This window comes from Camelus dromedarius, chromosome 29 (assembly GCF_036321535.1).
Source record: "Camelus dromedarius isolate mCamDro1 chromosome 29, mCamDro1.pat, whole genome shotgun sequence".
Lineage (NCBI taxonomy): Eukaryota > Metazoa > Chordata > Mammalia > Artiodactyla > Camelidae > Camelus > Camelus dromedarius.
Window position 1 is genome coordinate 16603873 of NC_087464.1, and position 22293 is coordinate 16626165.

The window sequence follows — 22293 nt, forward strand, 5'->3', positions numbered from 1 at the left end:
GGGCGGGTTGGGCCAGGAGCCGAGCAGGGAGAGGCAGGACTAACCGCCCAACTTCCTCCTTCGGCCCCTCCCCCCCCGCGCTCACGGGCGAGCTTTGACCGAACGGGGCCGGCGGAGAACTGCGGGGCTGGGGGGCTGGGGGGCGGAGGGGCCAGCGTCCGCGGCAGCCCACTTGACCCCACTTCTCACTCCGCTCCACCTCCCAGGTCCGGAGGCGGGGGATCGACGATCAACTCCGGGGCCGGACTTCGGGGCGGGGCCGCCGTCCGCGAGTCCAGTTGAGCCACCTGAGCAGGAATCTGGAGGATGCCGTGGCTCCCCGCTGTCGGAGTCCCTAGCGCCGCGATGGGCCGGGAGAGCCGGCCTCCGGCTCTGCTGGGTGCGCTGCAGCGCCGGCCGCCGCTGCTACTGCTGCTGCTTCTCCTTCTCCCGCCGCCGCCGACTCGGGCGCTCGCCCCTCGGATCAGCCTGCCTCTGGGTGAGTGCTGGGGCGACCCCGCTGGGGGCCCGGGCTGGGGTCGGGGGAAGGGGAGGCGGCCCCGAGAGGTACCTCGCGCAGAGGTTGCGGTGACAAAGGAGAAAGGGAGGGAAGGGGTCTGTCGGAGGCTTGGGGTCCATTAGGACCCCTCCTCCTTTCAGAATGCTGCAGGGAGGGAGGGAGAAGGGAGCTGTGGGGCCGTAGGCCCCTTTCTTCCATTCTTTTAATGGGCAGGGAGGGGAGTCTCTCGCCCACTGTGTCGCCCCTGCTCGTCCCTTGGTAGGGCGCCCTTTTAGCGGTGGCGTCCACCCCCACCCCCCTCTGTCTTCCCGCTGGTCTGCCTGCCCATCTGCTTGTCTTTGATGCTGACCAGAACCAGCCGCGGTGCCGCCCCCTGAGGGCGGCGCGGGGTGGAAGGGGCCTTGCTTGCCATCCCATAAACACTGGGGTTCTGGTATTCCAGCAAGTCGTGGCAGGACTTGGTAACCGCGGCGAAGTGGGTGCCCCATTCTCTTTCCACCCCTTGTTCAGACTTGGTGGGATCCCCCCAGGGGCTGGGAACCACCACACTAGGTAGGGATGGGGCACCTCTGGGCTTTGAGACTTATAGGCCCTGGGAAGGACTTCTTGGAGCCACCCAGGAGTACCATCCTCACTGACCAGGTCCCAGGTCTGGTGCTAACATCTGCTTCTGTGGCCCCCTCCTTTCCAGCCCTCCAGTGTTCCCTCTCCTTACCCCCCCCCCCTTCATCTGGTTGCTTTTCTAACTCTTTGAAATTAGAGGGACCTAGACTCCAATCCCGTTTCTACTACTCTGTAAGTGAGTCCCTTCTTCCTGTGCCCCAGTTTGCTCATCAGTGAAATGGGCATTGTCATAGGTACTTTGCAAGGCTATCTTGGAGACTTCATGAAACTGAGTGTATTAATAGGCAACGTATATTGATGTCCAATAGATGTTGTTTCTCCAAGCCTTTAACTTCTTGCTTGTCACATTGTATAAGTTAGAATAAAAGATGTGTACATTGGAGGTTACAGACTAAAACTATACCAGACTTCGTTCTCTTTACAGCATCCCCACCTCTAAAGGCATTCCATTTACAAAAGGAAAGAGTAGCAGAATCACCACTTAAATTAAGTCAGGGTCACTAGGGAAACCCAATCTGAAACATTGCAGGTTAGTACTGAGAATATGGCCTGGGTTCAAATCCTGCCTTAGCCACTAGGTAACCATGTGACCTTGAGCAAGCTACTTAACCTCTCTGGGCCTTGATTTCCTCATCTGAAAATTGGGATAATAATAGCACCCACCTCGAAGTTGCGATGATTAAATCAGTTTATGTTTGGAAAATCCTTAGGACAGGGCTTGGTACGTAGAAACCACTCCGTTAAGTGTTAACTATCATTATTGCTACGTGTTAAGCATATGCTTCATTCTGGCACATCCTGCATAGAGCTGGGTGACTCTGCCTGGGGTGGGGGCAGTGCTGGTATGTTAGTTTGACGACAGCCCCTTGGGTGCTCCAGCTGGGTAAGTGAGGATAACAGGTGTATCCGGACCCAGGCCTGCTGCTGCCTTGTTGTTTTTTCTGTTGTGGCCATAACTCCCTTTGCCCTTAGACCCTCTCAGCTTTGTGAGATGGTGAGATGAGGTGGGTGCAAATACTCTGATGGACTCTGCTTCTGGCCCTGGAAAAGCTGGGCTGGCTCACATGGAGGGCCATGTCAAATGTAACAGGTATTGTGTCCAATGCTGGAGCTGGCTGGGGACCTCTTGGTTGGGGTGGACCAAAAGGCAGAGTGGAGGAGCAGTGAAGAGGAAGTGAGAGGACCTGCTTCCTGAGAGCAGTTGGAACACTTGGTCGTTACGACCCACATGGCTCCATGACCTGGCCCACTTCCAGAAGTTCAGGACTGTGGCCAGACTATGGTAGGCTTCTGCCATACACCAGCACCCCCTGTACACATCACTTGGTGCTATGGTCTGGTTGTCTGTACCCCCCAAAATTCATATGCTAAGACATTCATGCTCACTGTTAGGACTGCGCAGACGGCATGCGTTTTGTGCCCTGCACAGAGGCACCGAGCTGAGAGGTGGAGAGGGCCCGAAATGCAGTTCAGACTCTGCTTTCCAAGCTGTGCATCCTAGAGAAAAAGACCTTCCACTATGTTCTTGAGGCTGGGTCTCCCCAGAGGAGACCTCTTTCTAGTTCCGCCAGAGCCCTGGAATTGTTTAGCAGCATCCCAGCACCTAGACTCGTGAGCACGTATCCACACTTTGCTGAGCCGCACTGCACTGCACACAGAGTGTGCAGCTGGCCTCATGGCCTCCCTGGGCTTCCTCCTGGCCCTCTATCCCTGCTGCCCCCTCCCATCTACATGCAGGTCCTCCCAGCTGGCTGGGAGCCCCAGAGGGGAATGCCCTGGTGACTGAACAGGCGCACCCTCCAAGTGTGGCCTGAGGCGGTTTCCTGCCTCATCCCCAGGGGCTCATTAGATGTTCCTGGCAGTGTGCCCACCCTGGGCAGGCCCATGTTGACCATGGGACGCTGGGCTTGAGGCCCCAGGCCCCTCCCTCACAGAACAGGGACAGAGGCATGGAACGGAACATGCCCCCCTTTCCTGCCACCTGCCCTCCTGTACTGAATTCCCACCCAAGCTCCGCAAGGGCCTGGAAGCCTAGGGAGAATGGACTGTGTCTGTGGTTTAAAACAGAATCCCTGGAAGTAGAGCATTTAGTTTGCATCTGGGATTCTTCCTGTGGAACCCTCATTACTGTTGATCAGCTGCAGGTACCTGGGGCCATCAGGAGGAGGTTCCCTGCTTGTGGTCTTACCTAGTGGCAAGGAGGAAGAGGACTGGGGGTTCCAGGGTCATCTAGGCAAGCAGAGGCCTTAAGAGGAAGTTTCTAGTCTCTGTGAAAGGAACACTTCAAAGAAGGCTGTAGGATTTTGGTCCTGTTGCATTGGAGACTGTGTGGTCTGGAGTTTCAGGACTGAAGGCTTTGCAGTAGTCAAGAGTAGGAGAGATGCCAAGTGGAAAAAATGGCCTCGGGTGTGCACGATGCGTGGCCCAGTGTTTTCCAGCCTGGCCACATGGGAGGAAACAAAACACACCTGTTCCTGGGCTCATGAAAGTTGTATTGAGTCCCCTTATTTGGGCAATTAAAAGCAGTTATTAATTTATCCCTGCCCTTGAACTGCCTGGCTGGAAAGCTCTGGACACAGTGTTTCCAAACTAGATTGGATATAAATCCGTAGGCCTGCAAACTGCAACCAACAAAACCTCATTGAGCAGAGAGAACAGGGCATTGGCCTGAGTCAGCTGCTTGTCCTCTGACCCCAAGTGGGCACCCAGGGTCCTGGCTGCCCTGAGAAGCCCCGTGCAGGCCACTTTCTAAGTCTTCTGCTGCCTGGCTGTTGGCCTCCCTCCTTAATGTGGCCTCAGCATGACATGCACTTTTGTCTTCAACTCTGTCCCATGGGCTGGCATCTTCATAGCCGGGGTGGAAAAAGCTGTAACTGTGGGTGCTAATAGTTGGCTAACTGCACAACCTGGGGCACGTGCCCACCTCCTCCAAGCCCGTCTTCATATTGGCAAGATGGGAATAATAGCAGGACCCATCTCTCAGGGTTCTGGGAAGATTACATGAAATAATGTATGTAAAGTGTTTGGCACAGTGCCTGGCACGTGCTCCAGCCCCAGTAAAAGGTAGCGGTTTCTGTTCTCTGTGGTGGAAATTCCCTGCCCGCCTTGCTGGGTGAGATTATTTGCATCAATTTGGTAGACACTGTCTGAGTACTGGCTGTATGCAGGCCCTCTGCTAGGTGCCAGGAGCTTCAGGCCAGGGAATGAAGTGGTGTGCAGACCCTGCCCCCTTCCCCGGTGTGGAAGACCAAGCAAGACCCCTGGGGCTGATTGGAGACCATCCCCAGGGGTCCTGCTTGATTTACTCCACTTTTCAAGTGCTCCTTGGTCAGCTCTTTCAGAGCCCTCTTCTGCCCCAAGAACCTCCTCTGCCTGAGGCTGGACGCACCTCTCCCTCTCCCTGCCCCTTGCTGGTTTCACTCTGCCCTCTGCATAACCCACATTTAGCTTGGTGTGGAAATGCCTGTGTGTCAGCCCAGCAAAGCTCTGAGCTTGCACAACTTTTGGGGCACATCTGGATACATCTGCATGTTCATCGTCCAGACAAGGGAGTTGGAGAGGATGGCTCCAGGCATGGAGAAAAGGCTGGGCTCAGGCCATATCAGTCGCTCCTTACCCCCCTCAAATCCTTGGATGCCAGGATCAGAGGAGAGGCCTCTGATGTGCCCACACTGGGGGGCAAAGGGAAAGAGGAGCATGAGATTCTCACCTTCTCAGCCTGCCTGCCCTCAGAGCTCCCATTGCTGTTTCCTCGCCAGCCATCTTCCCATCCTCCTTGCATTCTCACCTCCCTGTCCTGGCAGTGCGCCCGAGTCCAGGACAGAGAGTGGTTTCCACAGAAGAAGCTGTCTTAGGACAGATACCTGGGATACCCGGGGACTCTTAGGGCCCCACTCCATCTCCCGCCATTCTCCATTCCTAGTCACTCATTAGCCACCATTCCTGTGTGACCATCTCCACTGCGGGGCAGGAGCCAGCCCTTAGGTGGCACAGCTGACATCCTTATGTTTGTGTTCCACCATTTAGCACCTACAGGAAGGTAGAAGGTGCAGTAACAGGTACAGGGCTACTGTGGGCACCAGGCTTTTAGTTGTCTTGTTTCCACGTTCATGATAGATGGAATTATCCCCATTTTACAGATAAGATAGCTGAGGTTCAGAGAGGTGAAGCATTCTGTCCACGTCATACAGTTCTGCCTTGAAAGCCTGTGACCTGACCTGTTCTCCATGGGACCTCTCTGGCCTATGCTCCTGGGTCCATCTGTGAAGCCCATCGTGGCAGCTTAGTGGGGATGAGGGAGGTGGGGGGCTTGTGGTGAAGGGGTTTCAGTGAGGCTATTAGACAGATAGTTCTCATTTTATCTTAACTCTAAAGAGCAGCCAAGTGAACCAACACACTGCCTCATTTTTGGCCTTCCTTTGCCCATCTTCTGAGAGAGATGTTAACAGGAAGAGGGGAGAAGACCACCCAGGACAGAGCACCCACTGGGTGCTGATCACTGCTCTTGGGTGGGGGGCTGGTATTGTTCTATCTCATACAGATGAGGGAACTGAGGCTCAGAGAAGCTAACTCAAAGGGTCAGGGTCATGCAACAAGAAGGTTGGAGACCAAGCCTTGGGCCACAGGCTCTCTGCCTCAAGAATCACATTCTTTCCATCAGAACATCTGCCTCCTGCTTCACCTGTGAAATGTTCAAAAGCAGTGAAATGACCCAGCTTGGCCCATGAATAGTTGATAGGTTATATATTTCCATCTGGTGAAGAAATCTATTGAGGTCACCCCTTGGATGGGACAAGAGGTCCAGCTGAGGCCCCCGATGGTACAGCCGTGACTGGAAATAGGGCAGACATTGCAGACTTGGCTGGGAACACAGCACACTGGAGACTTGGGCAGACATCTCAGACAGACGTTCACAAACGAGGGGAGCGATGGTTCATAGCCAGCAAGGAGATGTATTTTGTTTGGCCTCCAAGTAGTTTAGAAAAACTTTAATTCATTGTCAATATTTAAAACTCTGGAAATTTTCTATAAAAATTCAGGTTTCCAGTTCTTCTGAAGGTCTGGTGAGGCTCTCATTCCACTGAGTCTGGGATGAAGCAGCAGCTACCCCTTGAGAGGAGCTCCTGCCATAGGTGGCTGCACCCCCACCTGCCCTTGTCCCCCTTCCCTGCACAACTGGGCTTCTGAGGTGGCTGGAGGCTGGGTATTTACTCAGAGCAAGGATGAAGAGAGGGAAGGCAGTAGGAGGGGTGGAGGGGGCAGACGTGGGGAGGGCCAATCCTGATGGGTGGTGACCCCCTAGCCTGGGAGTTTGTCGTTTCCACATGCTGCATTTATTCCGTCTTCCCAGCAACCCTGCAGGGGTCCCTCCCAGGACCGGCAGGTCTTGTCCAGCTGGTCAGTGATAAAAGTCAGGACTCACACACAGGCCTTGTGACTCTTTTGTCTGGTCCCTGTGGCCTCTCCTGTCTCCCTGCAGCACTTTGAGCTATCACACTTCCGTCTAGAACCTGGGATTCCAGGACTGAGCTTTGGGGAAGGGACAAGTGAGGGACAGTGCTTCTCAAACATACTCTTGTGAACATGAGGCATCAGGACCTCCAGACTTGTCCCTTTGAATCTAGGGTCCCTCCCTGGACCAGAGCATCCTGAAATGGGAGTTGGGACTCTGTCAGTCATTCATTCAGTTGACAAATGTTTATGAACAACTCTTGGAACTCACCTGGCCAGATGATACAAGTGTGGGAAACAAATAAAACAGCATTGCGCCTCAAGGCGCCCTCAGCTTGGTGAGAAAGACAGGCACAGAAAGCCCTTCATCATCAAACAGTGTGGCCAGTGCCCCAGGAGAGGTGTGAGCAGGAAATGATGGGTGCACAGAGGAGGGACCCTCGCCCCACTAGGGATTCAGGAAGGCTTCCTAGAGGAGTTGAAACTCAGCTGAGTCTCAAAGGATGAGGAGGAGTTAGTCAAAAGGAAGGGCATTCCAGGCAGGGGGACTGGCTGGGCAAAGACTAGGGAGGAGAAATAGGACCTTGGGTTGCAATTCACTGACTTAAATGAGGGGAAGGAGGGAATGTAGCAAGGGCTGGCATTAAGGGCTTGGACAGTGGATACAACTGAGGGTTTTTACAAAGGACAGTGACAGTTCCCAGAGAGCCCTCTGGCTGCAGCGTAGCAGCTGGGTGCAGGGCTCAGCTGAAAGGCAGCTGCAGTGGCCCAGGTGAGAGAGCATGATGGCCCCCGTCAGAACTGTGGTAGTGGGGATGGAGAGGGGAATATATTTGGAGAATACTGAGAAGAGAAACTTGGCAGGATTTGATCATGGATTGGATGTCCATGGTGAGGGAGTGGGAAATCAAAAGTGTGACACCCAGGTTTCCTGCCTGGTGAGCGATGCCACACGGGGACACAAGATCCCAGGCCAAGGAGTGATCTGGAATCTGGGGAAGGGGGGTCAGTGGGGGAGGTGCCCATGGAGGGTCTCCTGCATAATGGGATCAGGCGTGTTGGAGGAAGACCTGCAATGGATGAAGAGATTTGGGAGTTGCCAGCGTCCATGCCATTGAAGGGGATGGAAATGGATGTGTGGCCCAAGGACTAAGGGCTGACCCCAGGGAACAAGAACATTCAAGAGCAAAAGCCTGGAGAGGCTGAAGGTGACTAATAACCTAGACTCTGGAGCTGGTGGCCCACGTTCAAATCCCAGCTCCAACGTTCTTCCTAGCCAGGTAATCGAGGGCAAGTAATTTCACTTGTGCCTCGGTTCTCTTACCTGAAAAAAGCAGGTGGTGCTACCTACCTCACAGCAGCCTTGCCGGGACTACATGCACTAATCCGCTGAAAGTGCTCAGGAAGCGCTGCAGCACGTTAGCTCTTGGAGGCATGGAGGCCCAGGACTGTGAGGGAGACATGAGGTGACCCTTGAGACCCATGTGGCAGACACCCAGAGGACAGGGGACCTCCGCATGCCCCGGAGGCCGTGTCCCCGGGCGTCTGGGGTTTGGCAGCGAGGTGATGCCTGGGCCTGGTGAGCGTGAGGCCGTTTGAGGCCTGACTCCCAGTCAAGGAGTGAGTGGGAGTGAGGAATGGAGACGGCGCTGAGCGGCTCTTCTCTTCAGGAGTTTGGCTGAGAAGGAGGGGAGGGAGGCACATGAATTTCCAGGATAATTACTGAAGGGAAAAACTGCTCTCTGAGAGGCAGAAAAGTTGCTGATACAGGACTCAAGTCTCTGGGGAGATGGGGAGGGAGGCAGTGGGAAGTTGAGGTTTGTGCCTGATGGCCCCAGTTTCCTCAGAAAAAGGAGGGCATCTGTGGGAGAAGGAAGGTAGACCCTAGGGCAGGAGCCTCAGGAAAGAGGGGACTGTGGGGAACAACCAGCCCCTGAGCAGGGGGCTGGAGGAGCTGACCTTGGTCCTGGGTGGGGTGGGGGCGGGGGCATGGATGGGAGGGAGGTCCATCTCCCAAGATGATGGTAGCTCATGGCAGGTCCTGGGTTAGGACTCTGCTGGCCAGTTGGGCACAAGGCAAGTGTCTGTGAGGGGCTGGGGGCCACCCTTTGATTCTGGCAGGAGCACTTGGCCGGCCTGCTTGGGCCCATAGCAGTGGCCAGTTGGGAAGTGGGCTTTCCTGAGCGTGCCTGTCCAGGAATACAGGATGCTTCTAGGCTGGGTTCCCTTGATTTCTCCTCTTTCTTGGTTACCTCTGTCCCTGGGGAGCACCTGTGCCACACAGGCCCCCTTCCGTGGCCAGGGACTCTGCCCTGGCACTGCTCTGGTGACGGCAGAGTTTGGCCCACCACTTCCGGCCCTACAGGCCACCCTGCCCCGCACTTGGGCGGTGTGGAACGAGGGCGGGCATGCAGGTCTGCCGCTGCTGTGCCCTAGTTTGCCGCTGGGTCAGCGCTCCTGTCCGGGAGGTGGAGCTCCTGCTGGTACAAGTGGGTCCAAGGGGCCCGTGTAACTCCCTGGGGAAGAGGTGCTCCAACACAGCCTCTTGGGAGGCTCTCGGGGACTTGTCCAGGGCCCAGACCCTCCTCTGGGGACTTTGCGATTCAGGCTGAGGGGTAACCAGCTGCCTATCCCCCCTTCCCCTGCCAGGGGTACCTTCCTGACTCTGACTCCCCAGAGAAGTTGTTTTCTGGCCTAATCCTGCTGGGGCCTGCGGAGGGCGGGATGTTAAGGCCAGGTCAGCGTCAGCTGTGGTGCCCCTGGGAAGCCACAGTGGAGAGAAAGGTGAGGTGGGGCTCTGAGTCACAGCCCTGTTCAGCTCTTGGCTGGCCTGGGTGTGGACTGCCCAGGGTGGGGATGGTGCTGAGCCCTGTTCCCGTCTCACCCCAGAGATCTCCAAGCATCCGGTGAGTCACAGGCCAGGGGAGAAACTCTAGATGAGGCTGGGGGCTGAGTTGTTCCCGTATCACCTCCTGCTGAGATCCCAGGCCCTGAGGGTGTGGGAATGGGGCCCTGCAGGGGGCTCTGACAGGCCCAGCCCATGTGCCCTTTCCGAGGAGGCTAGTGGCCCAGACAGCCCTAGGCCAGCCCCCATCCTACTTTCTTGGAGCTCTGGAGAAGCCACCAGCTCAGGCCTGCCCAAGCTGGATGGGAAGGTTTCATCCCGCCTGGGAAAACCAGCCACAGCTTCTCGCAGCCCAGCTTTCTTTGCACTGAACTAACCCACTGTGTAGAGGATATGGAGCATGTCTGAGAGGCACAGGCAGCCCAGGAGACCGCACAAGACACACTCCCTTTGCCACACAGAGCAGAGTTAGATGCCAAGACTGACCCTGAGGTGTGCCAGCACTCACAGGGAGCCGAGAGCATAAACACCGCGCCCCCCCCCCCCCCCCCGCCGAGTAACCTCTACACAGATAGCACCCCAGAGCAAACACACAAGCACGGGCAAGCCCTGAAGTAGGGCATGTACGTACACACACACACACACACACACACGGCAAGCTCAGACAGGACCCACAGAGACATCTAAGCAGTGACTCTGGAGGCGACCCTAGGCACCTGGGCGCTCAGGTGGGATCACCACTCAGAACACTGCGGAGCCGGGACCAGCTCACACACACGAGATGTGCCTGAGACACTGGCCCATGTCTGAGCTGATGCCCTCTCTTTGGCTGTGAGACCCTCGTGACTAGGTGCAGGCCTAGGTTAGAATCGCCCAGGATGAGTTTTTTTAACCATGAGGACCAGGGAGGCCCAGCTCCCAAGCAGCCCTGCTCCTCTGGCAGCTCTTGCTGGGCTGGATTTTCCTGCAGGGCTTTTGATTTTGTTTTTGATCCAGTTGAGTGTTGATCGTGTGCCAGACACCATGCCAACACCAGGACAACGTGTGCAAAGTTGAGTAAAGCGCTCAGTAAATGTGGGTTATTATGTATATTGTTATTTACATATATAATCTCATTTCTTCTCATAACAACTCTATGAGGTGAGGTGCTATTATCCTCATTTTACAGATAAGGAAAGTGAGGCTCCAAGACGTTAAGTGGCTTGTCCTGGTGGCAGGTGGCTAGTAAGTGACAGAGGCAGGATTTGAACCGAGGTCTCTGATTCAAGTTGTGTCTTAATCTCTGTCTCACTGAGGCTCCCATTTGGGAAGCCAGCCCCACTGACCAGCCCTGGTGAAGTCCACAGGGCAGAGGGGATCGTGGAGGGCTAGGCCTTCGGGACACCATGGCTTTGAGTGTGAGCGTCTCAGGGCAGAGGGACAAAGAGGGAGCAACCCCAGAAAGCCTGGTGTTGGGGGCCCCTCGCCTGCTTCTCGCTGGTGTTTTCTGTCCTTTTGCCATTTCATTGACTGTACTCCCAGCGTGGCTGGAGGAGGTGTGGTGTGCTCTTGAGCAGTGGGCTTGTTTGGAGGGCTGGGCTGGACCAGGGCCGGGCAGCTGGTGCCCTGGCTGGCCCTCCAGCCTGGCTGTGCTCTGTCTGCATGACCCTTGGCCGGTCCCCCCCACCTCACCCCAGCCCGAGTGAGGCTGAGCTGCCACCTGGACTTCAGCTTATCTCTGACCTTTGGCATTTCTGTGTCAGACTCCAGGAGCAGCCTCCTGCCCAGACTTACAGGACCCACTTGGGTAGGAATTCCCCTCCTCTGTAGGCAGACAAGCATTGGCAAATTTGAACCAGCCCTTGCTGTCAAGACACTGGAGGGCTACAAAAGACGAGGAGGGGCTGCGGTAGCTGCCCTGGTCTCACTGGCTCCTCCCGTGCCTGCTGGGCATCTTCTTTTCATTATCCCTGGAATACAAATGAGGAGACTACAGCTTGGTGCGATGACGTCTGCCCTACAAGGACCTGCCTACATGGTGCTTCTCAAAGTGTGCTCCTTGGGCCTCCTCCAGAATCAGCTGGGAGCTCATAGAATTGCACCTTCTCAGACACCATCTCAGGTCAGCAGCATCCGAGTCTCCAGGGGCAGGTCCTGAATCTGGAGTTTAGATCTTCTAGGTGCTTTTGCTGCATCCTGCAGTTTGCAGACCAAGGATCCAGAAAGCTTCCCACTGCAGCTGCTTTTGCTGTGGGGCTTTGTATAAGTTGCTTAAGGTCTCTGAGCTTCTATTTCTTCATTTGTAACCTGGGGATAGCAGCAGTTCCTACCTCACAGGGCCGTTGTGGGCACGCAGGGAATATCTACAACACTTTTAGCACAGCACCTTCCTGGGGCAGGCTGGGTGCACTGTGGTGGTTAACAGGAGATGATTCTTCCCTGCAGAATGCAAAATGGTCAGGCTGCTTGTTCCAGAAGGCTGATCAGCTTAGTGGCACAAAGTAAAAGCAGCATAATTGGGCTCCAGTGTGTTGGGAAATTTTCTGGTTGAGAAAAGTGGAGAGTTAGTGCTGGAAACTTTCCTTGAGCCTCCCAGTGTGTAGAGTGCTGATAGGAAGTGGTAAGGAGTTGGGAATTTGAGGCAAAAGACCTTCAGTCTTGTATGATTCTGGACTTAAGAGTTCAAAGAGAGGCCTTAACCTCTTCAGACCACAGCTGCCCTGTGTGGTTTCAGCAGCAGAGTTCAGACTCTGGATATTAGTCAGGACTTTGCCCTGTGAATTCCTAGTGCAACCCCGGTTTTGACTCTGGTTCTACAGTGACAAGCCTCCTAACTGCAGATTCCCCTTTAGATTCCTGCACTGGTACCTTGTGGTAGCACCTTCCCTCACCAGGAGACATGGTGGGGAACAGCCTTGGGAACGCCATCATTCCTGTTTGCTGGTGGGATGTCCCAATGTGTTTGCTTGGAATTCCTACCTAAGTGCTTCCTTCAGCATTAGTGGCTAGGAAAAAAGCTTAGCTTTCATAGAAAGGCTGGTATGTGTTCTTCCTCTTGAATAATGAGGATAAGGTAACTTGATTTCCCTTTTTTCTTGGCCACTGGGAGGCTCAGCACTAAATGCAGTGCCTATCTCCAATAGGTGTGTTGAGGACCTTATGACCTGCTTATGTGAATCTGTCCTTTGTTTCTGGTTCAGACATTTTCTTCACATTTTTTTTTCTGCTCCTGATTTTAGTGTTTATATTTTACCTTCTTTTCTTTGTATGTCCTTGCCCTTAGTGGAACCACACTGGGGGTATGTAAAAACACCCACCATGCAAACACACATGAGGCCGTATTCACAACTGCTTTGCTGGCATGTTGCACTTTTTGCTTCCTCAGCTTCATGAAACTATTTGTTTGCGTGGTTGTGATCCACCGGCAGTTAGGAGATGCCTGGGGTTGAGCAGGGTTACTGCTTCTTGCTTGTTTTTCTTTTCTTATCAGCTGCTTAGAATTTTTAAAATAATTTCTCTCCAAATCCTTTAGTCACTGAAAGCACAAATGGTACCCTGGTGGATAGATGTGTGCATTTCTTTTTATCTTCTTTCTCTCCTTCTAATTTATTTCTTTAACATTACGCAAGTATAACCTGTAGAATCCAAAAATGATAACAAGAGCAAAGGAAAAAAAATTACGTATGATCCCACCAGGGATACCACTTTTCAACATTTTGTGATTCATCCTTCTGGATTTTTTTTTTCTGTTTTTCTATTTTTCCCACAAAAAATAGAATCTAACTATACATACTGTTTTATAATCTTAATTTTCATTTCATGGTAAATAATTAGTATCTTATTACATATTTTACAGCAATGAAAGATACTTAGAATTTATATCAAGGATACATGCAGTTAATTTTTTTTTAAGTGTACAATTTCTTATCATGAAAAGCAACAACTGCCTCAGTCTCCCCCAGGCCTGGGTGAAAGAGGCAGCGTTAATCATTCAGACTTATACGCTCGTTTCCTCCCCTTAAGTCAAATGCTTATTCCATGATTTCTTGGCTTATCTGACTTACTGGTTTGCTGCTGAGAACAATAAAGCTTTCCATCACTTTCATTACTCTTCCGCACTTCCTCCATACATTTTCTGCCACTCCATTTAGTCACTTCTGTGATTTAAAATAATATACCTAAGCCTCAGTTTCTTGTTCCGCTAACATTGACAGTCCCTTATGGTCCTCGTTGTCCTCAGAGGAAGAGATGGAGACCACTTTTTCCTCAACTCCCCTCACCCGCAGCCTCACAGTGTCCGTCTATTGTACATTCAAGCCTCTGAGGTCAAGATTGGTAACATTTACATTCTGTTTAACCATGAATCTTCCATGAGTGACTGTGAGGTGGTGCCAGGGGTTGAAGAGCAGCGCCCCGATGTTTACATTCCTCTGCCAGTGGAGATCATGTTCCCTGCGACCCATGGTGGTGGGCTGTGCTTACAAGACCTTCTCTTGGGTCTAATGCCACTCAAAGGAGAGTGTCAAATACACTTTCTTTGCTTATATTCTGTTAGGTGCTCAGAATCCATCACTTTATATTTTTGTTCACTTCATATTTTGACCATGCCTTTCTTATATAACTTTGTTTGCTTGTCTTTCTGGAATTTCTAATGCAACATCATTTTACCAGATGCATAGTATTCCAGCAAATAAAGTATTCGGATTTGTTTTCACCCAGTGCCCTGTGGATGGACATTTGGGTGGTTTCAATTTGTCATGAATATGTGTGGTGCTATAATTAATGTTCTTTTACATTCATCATTGTGTGTTTGTTTCTTACATAATATTTGAGAGTCTGGGAATGCTGCTCTCCTTTAACTCCCCTTGTCCCCAGCCCCTTGCCACCCACTGCCTTGTTGATCTGCTTCAGTAAGATTGGCCCATTCTAGAAGTTGGTATAAGAGAGTTCTCGTGAGAGGGATGGCCCCCAGGTAATGTCCATCTTCCTCTCTCCAGGCTCCGAAAAGCGACCATTCCTCAGATTTGAAGCTGAAAACATCTCCAACTACACAGCCCTTCTGCTGAGCAGGGATGGCAGGACTGTGTACGTGGGTGCCCGTGAGGCCCTCTTTGCCCTCAACAGCAGCGTCAGCTTCCTGCCAGGAGGAGGGTACCAGGAGGTGAGATGCTGCCAGGGCTGACTAGGCTGGGCAGAGGAAGGCAGTTGGGAAGATGGACAGGAAAATGGACCTTCTGGGCCCAAGGATGATGCAAGCGGGAGAGGGGGAAGGAAAAGAGAGGCATATTCTTCATTCCCATTTGCATTTACCTTCCCCTTTCTCATTCCCCAGCTGCTGTGGAGCGCTGATGCCGAGAGGAAACAGCAGTGCAGCTTCAAGGGCAAGGACCCACAGGTGAGCTGGCCTCTGGGGGCTGAAGGAGGGAGGAAGGCCGGAGGGGGGAGCAGATGCAGCCAGCTGTGGTGGAAAGGGCATAGGCTTCTGAGAGGGCCAGACCTGGGGTTGAATCTCAGCCCTGCACTTATTATCTCTGTGACCTTGGACAAGTAGATTTGCCTGTCTAAGCCTTATTTTACTTAGGATTCAATGAATTAATAGGTATAAAGTACCTGGTACATAATAAGTGCCCAGATAAACGTTGGCTTCCAGGATGAGCAGTGACTGGGTTGGCGTGGGAGTCTGTCCCTCTGAAGATGATGCCTGACGTGGCAGGTCTGACATAGTCAGGCTTGGTTTTGGCCAGACCACTGGTTGGGGGCTGGGCCAGCCTGGGGTTCTCCTGGAGGACTCCCCACCATTCCCAGAGGCTTGCTGGTCCTGAGTGCAGGATGGGGAGGTGAAGTTGAGGGCAGAAGAGCACTGGTCTTGGAGTCAAGACACAGGTTCAAGTCCTGATTTCTTTTATTCAATAAAAATGTATTAAGCACCTGCTCTGTGCCCAGGTGCTTTTAGACACTGGATATATCATTGTGAAGAAGAAGAAATCAGTCTGTTTAAAAAGTGGTCACATTACACTTCATTAAAAAAGTGACATTTGAGCCAAGATCAGAAGGAGGTGAGGGAATTGACCTGGAGAAGAGATAAGACTGTGGATCTTACTTGGAATAAGGTATTTGGGGAACCACTGGCGGGCTGAGCAGAGGAGTGACATGGTCTGACGTGCGTTTTTAAAGGGTCACTCTGTCCGCCATGGTGGAGAGCAGCCTCCATAGAGCGAGGACAGAGGGAGAGAGACCAGGGAGGGGCGAGAGGCCATGGTGGCTTGGACCAGGGTGTCCCAATGAAGGGAGTGAGAAATGCTCAGATCCCAGGTGTATTTTGAAGATGGGGCTACCAGAATTTCCTGATGGAAAAACAAGGGGTGTGAGAGAGGAGGAGTTGAGGCTGGCTGTACAGTTTGGGGTCAGGAACTGAGAAGACAGAGTTGCCATTAGTGAAAGGGGAAAGATCTCAGAGGAGAGAGTTTTGGGGGAACTATCAGAAGTTGGGTAGGAGATGCCTGTTGGGCCCTCTCAGAGGCAATCTGCGAGTCTGGGGTTCAGGGTTCAGGGCTGTGTGTTTCCTCCTCCTCTGGGCTGTAGCTTCCTTACCAGGTGGGGCCAAGACATCTCAAAAGGGAGGGATTCTGTGCCTTCACCCCAGACCGAAAAGTTTTCCAAACAGAACTAGCTGAGCCCTGAGCTCCCCCTCCTGCACACATTTTTCCTGGTCCTCCATCTACTCTGCCCTACGAGACTCCTGGATTCTCTTTTACTCTGGATTTTGAGTGCCAAGAGGCAGAGGCCTCACCACCACCCATCCCCACCCCAATCTGGCTTTGGTGGGATGGACTCGGTGGTGCCCCCTGGTGGCTTGTTTGGGCCTGACACCCTCCTCCCTCCTCCAGCGGGACTGTCAAAACTACATCAAGATCCTCCTGCCACTCAACAGCAGCCACCTGTTCGTCTGTGGCACAGCTGCCTTCAGCCCTGCATGCACCTACATTGTGAGTGCCCCCTCCTCACTCTGGGCTTGCCTGAGAACTGCCCCTCCTTCTGCCCCTAGCACCGACCCCTGTTGAAGAGCAGGGCCCAGCAGCAGCTTCTTGGCAGCAGTGGGCCCTGACAGCCCAGATGGCCGAATTGCCCTGTAGGGGATGGGGATGGGATTACCAGCGCACAAAGATTCTGGTGCACCCACAGTCTCGCCTGCTTGCTTCTTCCAGCTCTCTTCCCTGCTCTCGCTCAGTCACACCTGCCCACCTTGTCCACCCTCCTCAACTCACGCACACCTTTGCATTTCTGCCCTATGCACACCTTCACAGAGGATGGCATTATGAGGCTGTGGGTTGGAGCACCAGCTTTGGAGTCAGATGTACCTGGGTTTGAATCATGTCGCTGCTCTTCCCTGGCTCACATCTCCTTTCTAAGCCTCCTCTCTTCTCTGCCAAGTGGGGCAATAGTGTCCACCACATAGGGTCACTGCAAGATGGGGCTGGCACCATGCCCTGGGTGCTGGGATGAGGAGGACGGCCCATCAGACACCTCCCTTCTCTCTGGCACACCCCACTCCTTTCCCACCAAGCCCACTCACTCCCTGACATGCCCCTGAGCTCTGCCGTCTGCTCCGCTGCAGAACATGGAGAACTTCACTCTGGCCCGGGACAAGGTGGGGAATGTCCTCCTTGAAGATGGCAAGGGCCGTTGTCCTTTTGACCCCAATTTCAAGTCCACGGCCCTGGTGGTTGGTGAGTATTGGAGTCAGGGGACAGGGGGCTTACTGAGGCTCCATGTGGCGGGGGGCAGGGTGGGCTCCGGGACTGAGCTGGTGGGCCCACACCAGGCTGATTCCCAGGGGGTGCAGTGACCCTGGGCTGCCATTGGATGGGCTTTTCTTAGTTCCTACTCCCTCCTCTGTCCATCTTGAGCAAGATGCGGAGCATTCGGGTCACTCCAGGCCCTGAGCGGGAAGGGGCCGTGCCGAGGGCCCATTCCCATGGGAATGTTCTCTTGGCAGATGGTGAGCTGTACACTGGAACAGTCAGCAGCTTCCAGGGGAATGACCCGGCCATCTCCCGGAGCCAAAGCCTCCGCCCCACCAAGACCGAGAACTCCCTCAACTGGCTACAAGGTGATGCCTTCCCACCACCCACCAGTGGGCAGTCACGGGAGCCCTCAGGAGGGGCCCTGTCTCCCCAGCAGGGCCTGAGAACAGAGTCTTGCCTGTCTGGGATTCTTGGGCTGACTGTGCTCCCCACTGGCCCCCACAGACCCAGCGTTTGTGGCCTCAGCCTACATTCCCGAGAGCCTGGGCAGCTTGCAGGGGGACGACGACAAGATCTACTTCTTCTTCAGCGAGACTGGCCAGGAATTTGAGTTCTTTGAGAACACCATTGTGTCCCGCATCGCCCGCATCTGCAAGGTGACGGGGGCAGGCCATCCCAGAGACCCCGCATGTGGCTTTCTCCTGTCCTTCATGAGGAACGGCCTGGCTACTGACTTTTCTCTCTCTCAAGTTATAATGTCTCCATTTGTTTTTTTCTTACTTAAAAAAATGTGAAAATACACACAAAAATCACTTACAAGATAAAGAGGCAGCACGATACTGTGATGAAGAGCATAGACTGGAGCCAGGCCGCCTGGGTGCAAACCCTGCAGGTCGTGTGATCGTGGGCAGTTAATTTCTTTACTGAGAAATTAGTTTCCTCCTCTGTTCAGTGGGAATCATAACAAAACTCCCTCAGGGTTATTAGGATCTGTGGAAAGCTTCTAGGAACATGGTAAGCAATAACTAATTATCGACTGTTTGGTTATAATCCCACCATCCCATCACAATAAGTGACCACTGTTAACATTTTAGAATGTTCCTTGCTAATCCTTTTTTTTTGCATATGTATAAATACATATGTATTTATATTATTTAAAACCATTGACTATTCAGTTCTTTAGCTTCCCTTTTTGCTCAGCAGTGAGTCATTCGTGGACAGACTCCCCTTCGTCCTTTCTCCTGGCATCCTGCAGTAAAGAAAGCACTCTGTTTACTTGGCCAGCCTCCTGGTGACAGGACCTATATGCTGCAGCCTCAACCTTCTTAATTTGAAACGGAACTCATGCCTGGCTTTATGTCTGTCTCAGCCACCACTGGGGAGGGGCCAGTGAGGGACACCAAGCATCCCATCCTTGCTTGAGCCTAACCCTGGCCTCTCTCTTCCTCTCCCAGGGCGACGAGGGGGGCGAGCGGGTCCTGCAGCAGCGCTGGACATCCTTCCTGAAGGCCCAGCTCCTGTGCTTGAGGCCTGACGATGGCTTCCCGTTCAACGTGCTGCAAGACGTCTTCACACTGAGCCCCAGCCCCCAGGACTGGCGTGACACCCTCTTCTATGGGGTCTTCACATCCCAGTGGTAGGGCCCCCAGGACCCAGCTGGGAAGGGGTAGTGGGATAAGGGGTGGCTGGGATTGGGGCCCAGGAGCCAGCCTCTGGGCCCTGCTGGCCTCATTGTGAGCCCCAGGGCTACTGGGCTAATCCGGCCACTTCCTTTATAGGCACAGGGGGACCACAGAGGGCTCTGCTGTCTGTGTCTTCACCATGAGGGACGTGCAGAGGGCCTTCAATGGCCTCTACAAGGAGGTGAACCGTGAGACGCAGCAGTGGTACACCGTGACGCACCCCGTGCCCTCGCCCCGGCCGGGCGCGGTGAGTGCTGCTCCCTGCACCAGGGCAGGGTGCTGGGAGGATGGGTCTCCACACCATGCTGGGGTCACTTGCTTTCTCTGAGCCACTTTCTCATCTTGAAAGTGGGGACAATGCCCAGGACTGCTTGTCTTTCTGGGTTCGATGTAACCACGAATGTTGAAATGACTTCAGACCTCCCTTCAGGGTACTGACTGCACATGCCTCTCGCCACCCCCTACTGTGAGCTCCTTATTTAGTTATGAAGTGACTGAATGACAGGCTGTGGGGAAATAGTCCTTTCTTCTTTCCTTCCAGTCCAGTGGGCTTCTCACCAAGCAGCCCTTGAGATAAGGATGAGTGCCTGCAGTTCTATGGGAGGTGATCCCAGGAAGCAGCAGGAGGAAACAGGGAAGGGGAGGAGGGGGCAGAGCTAATACCACTGTGCGCAACTGGAGCTCAGTCCCTGGGGCCCTGAGAGGCTTCGTGGAGCATATCTCAGCGTTGTCCCACTGGGGTGTTTGTCACCAACTCCTGTGACTCGGCGGTCGAGGGTCACTGCGGGGTATCAATTCTTGGGGCTTTTACAGAGAATGCTCTCAGGCAGAGAGAGTCAGGAAACTCCGGGCAGTATAACTGCAGGCGCCCTCATGCCCCTACGCTAGGAAGCCTTGGTCAGCCTGGGCTTCCTGAGGGTGCTGGAGAGAGGAAGCTACAGGAGCAGGAAGTGTGGTCACACTTCTTGAGGCCTGGGGCTGGGGGATGGGGGAGTGGACAGGAAGGAGGGGTGATGGGTGGGCAGAGAGGGGAACCCTGGCAGCTGGGGTCCTTGGGTGCCCCATACCCTTGGTTTTGCTCCTGGGCCTCCACACCAGCACATCGGCTCCACAGAACTGTGAGTGCTGTGCCATGGCTCCTGGGTGGGGCAGATACCCCTGCTGTCCACTGGAGAGGCAGGGCTGGCAGTGCTAGCAGGATCTGCAGGGCCCCCATCCTGCTGGCTGCCCTGAGTGCCACTCACCTCAAGCCACCACCTTCTCCTTCAGTGCATCACCAACAGTGCCCGGGAAAGGAAGATCAACTCGTCCCTGCAGCTCCCCGACCGGGTGCTGAACTTCCTCAAGGACCACTTCCTGATGGATGGGCAGGTCCGCAGCCACCTGCTGCTCCTGCAGCCCCGGGCCCGCTACCAGCGTGTGGCGGTCCATCGCATCCCTGGCCTGCACCGCACTTACGACGTCCTCTTCCTGGGCACCAGTGAGTGCCCACAGCGGGGCGGGCTTGGAGTCACGGGGGCCTGGCTGTCAGGACGTGGGGAGCAGGGCCTGAGTGCTGTCCGTGTTGCAGGTGATGGCTGGCTGCACAAGGCAGTGAGCGTGGGCTCTGGAGTGCACATCATCGAGGAGCTGCAGATCTTCTTACCAGGACAGCCTGTGCAGAACCTCCTCCTGGACACTGACAGGGTGAGCAGGCAAAGGAAGAATCCAGGCGGAGTGCCCCCCCACTGCCCCAGCAAGATGGAGAGATCCAGGCTTATGGCATAAGCTATCAGCATGTGGGGGCCCAGAGCACGAGAGGAGGCCCCTTGGGGGGTGGCTTTGGTGGGCACTTGAGCCGGATGTGACTCTGGGTGGTGGCCCTGGCTGCCTGTGCCTGCCTCTTATCCCCCATGTCTGTGCAGGGACTGCTGTATGCTGCCTCACACTCTGGCGTGGTCCAGGTGCCCATGGCCAACTGCAGCCTGTACCAGAGCTGTGGGGACTGTCTGCTCGCCCGGGACCCCTACTGCGCTTGGAGCGGCTCCCATTGCAGGCACATCAGCCTCTACCAGCCTGAGGTGGCCTCCAGGTGAGAGCTCCTAAAGGCTCCTCCCACTTGCCCATCCTTATGCACTAGGCTTCCAAGCGCCTTCCCTAGGCCCTCTGTAGAATCACCAGCCTCATTTGTGTCCACGGTCTTGGTGTAACTATCAGTCAGCTTCCCTTCCGACTCTCAAAAGTGTTGTAGTTCAGATTATGTTTGCCTTACCCATCTGTAAAGCAGGGACAAGGTTTGGTAAATTATGAAATGTTACAGTTATGAAAAGCCTTGCAGGAGAATGTGGATTGGCATGTGAATGAGGTTAAGTAACAAAAAGTAAGGGCTATGTAATAGTCCGTTAACAAACCCATTAAAAATTACTTTCAGGATCACTTATTTAGATTTAAAATATAGATTTAAAATATAGAAATCTTAGAAAATAGAAATAAGCACAAACAAAATAAAAACTACCCTAATCTACCACCTACAGAGACTCACAGTGAGATTTTGATAAACATCCTCCCAGATTTTTCCATGTATGTGTAAAATAAAAAAAAATAAAAATGGGATCTGTCTCATTTGTAGTGTCCATGTTTCACTTGGAGATTCCAGTTCCAGTTTTATATTTCAAAAAACCAATATGAGTATACATATGTACACCTGAAGCGACACACCAAAAAACGCTACCTGCCATTATCACTGCATGGTGGATTGTGATTTTTGTAATGTTGTTAGCCTTTCTGCTTGGTTGAGTTTTTCAGATTTCCTGAAAAACAAATCAGTGCATGTGCATTGCTTTAAAAGAGACAGACAGGGGAGGGTATAACTCATCTGGTAGAGCACATGCTTAGCATATACAAGGTCCTGGGTTCAATCCCCAGTACCTCCTCTAAAAATAAATAAATAAGTAAACCTAATTACCTCCCCCCAAAAAGTAAAACTAAAAAAATTTTAAGAGATACATACATTCATGCAGCTCCAGCTGTCCTTCCAGACTTTTTTTAAGGGCTCATACTGCTTTTTAAGTCAGGAAAATATTACAGTAACTTTTATTTGAATTAAGTACTGTGTGGATGGAGGAGATGCTAGCTCAACCCAGCGAGGTGGGGAAGCCATTTGCCTTTCACCTCTGCTTTGGGCCTGGTGGTCCCTGAGCCTTTCCCCAGGCCCGTGTCTGCAGGGCCATGTGAGGGCCTCCACTGTACTGAGGGTGGGGAAATGCAGGCTCATGGCGGGTTCCTGGCCTATCCTAGACTCTCTTTGGTTTTCAGGCCATGGATCCAGGACATTGAGGGGGCCAATGCTAGGGACCTCTGCAACACTTCCTCCTCCAAGGGCCGATCTCCTGTAACAACAGGTAAGGTGTCCCATCTAAGGGTAGAGGAGAGGTGGGGCCAAGTCTGCCTAGAGGGCTCCTGCAGGCAGTGATGGGTATAAATGCCTTT

General features: G+C 53.4%; 1 protein-coding gene across 3 annotated transcripts in view; it reads left to right on the top strand.

Annotated features, from left to right (window-relative positions):
- SEMA4B (semaphorin 4B) overlaps positions 1–22293 on the top strand; it is a 42048-nt gene that overhangs the window by 18435 nt on the left and 1320 nt on the right. For all 3 annotated transcript variants that reach the window (XM_064480581.1, XM_031440569.2, XM_064480582.1), the window contains exons 2-14: positions 207–478; positions 14396–14559; positions 14731–14793; positions 16286–16384; positions 17014–17125; positions 17395–17508; positions 17648–17799; positions 18598–18779; positions 18922–19072; positions 20095–20305; positions 20396–20511; positions 20730–20896; positions 22120–22205. In XM_064480581.1, the coding sequence (XP_064336651.1) occupies positions 307–478; positions 14396–14559; positions 14731–14793; positions 16286–16384; positions 17014–17125; positions 17395–17508; positions 17648–17799; positions 18598–18779; positions 18922–19072; positions 20095–20305; positions 20396–20511; positions 20730–20896; positions 22120–22205 (1789 nt within the window). In that variant the 5' untranslated portion in view covers positions 207–306. The remainder of the gene's footprint in view (positions 1–206; positions 479–14395; positions 14560–14730; positions 14794–16285; positions 16385–17013; positions 17126–17394; positions 17509–17647; positions 17800–18597; positions 18780–18921; positions 19073–20094; positions 20306–20395; positions 20512–20729; positions 20897–22119; positions 22206–22293) is intronic.